The 791-nt window shown below is 29.3% G+C and overlaps 1 protein-coding gene across 1 annotated transcript; it reads left to right on the forward strand.

Moving 5' to 3' along the window:
- Positions 1-368: 368 nt before the first annotated feature.
- On the forward strand, positions 369-502 carry SARC_17716 (hypothetical protein; the record flags this gene model as incomplete). Its single annotated transcript, XM_014288196.1, has 1 exon — positions 369-502. A coding segment is annotated over one exon (134 nt), but the record flags the coding sequence as incomplete, so codon positions are not given.
- Between the last annotated feature and the right edge of the window lie 289 nt (positions 503-791).

Raw genomic sequence — 791 nt, forward strand, 5'->3', positions numbered from 1 at the left:
ATATATATATATATATATATATATATATATATATATATATATATATATACTATATATATATATATATATATATATATATATATATATATATATATATATATATATATATATATATATATATATATATATATATATATATATATATCGATATGGATATGGATATTAATATGTATATAGTTACCATAGATTTTTGTGTTAAGTTCGATCTCATTTACATGAATAAGATAGCTACATGTAGTATATATATCGCGCACTGATATTAGACGTATGACACTCGACGCAAGACATGACATATGATGTATGACATGCACTTATTTCCACTCTGACACTTGACATGTGACTCTTGACACATGACATGCACGTCGCAGTCTTTGAGCTGATGGAGAACGGGTGTATCATGGATGTGGACGAGAGAAGAGTCGGCCAAGCGCTGGCGCCCGAAGTGGCGCGCAAATTCTTTGTGGATCTGTTGCTGGGCATCGAATACTGTACGTGCACATGATCACGCATTTCTAAACTACTGCAGATGTGTTGGTATATACTACTTTAGGACTACAAATCGTTATTTAAATCTGAAATACCTGTATTATGTTGTGTGGTAATGATTTGATATGGTTTTTATTTGCGTTATATTGCATATATTTGATGTATGATACCTGTAGCATGATATGTGTTAATGATTTGACATCTATTTGCATTGTAAAACATATATCTTGTGTATCTGAGATACACATGCTATGTGAGAATGATTTAACATTTATTTACATTATACTATACATATATTTAAATAT

This window comes from Sphaeroforma arctica (genome assembly GCF_001186125.1).
Source record: "Sphaeroforma arctica JP610 unplaced genomic scaffold supercont1.11802, whole genome shotgun sequence".
NCBI classification, from domain to species: Eukaryota; class Ichthyosporea; order Ichthyophonida; genus Sphaeroforma; species Sphaeroforma arctica.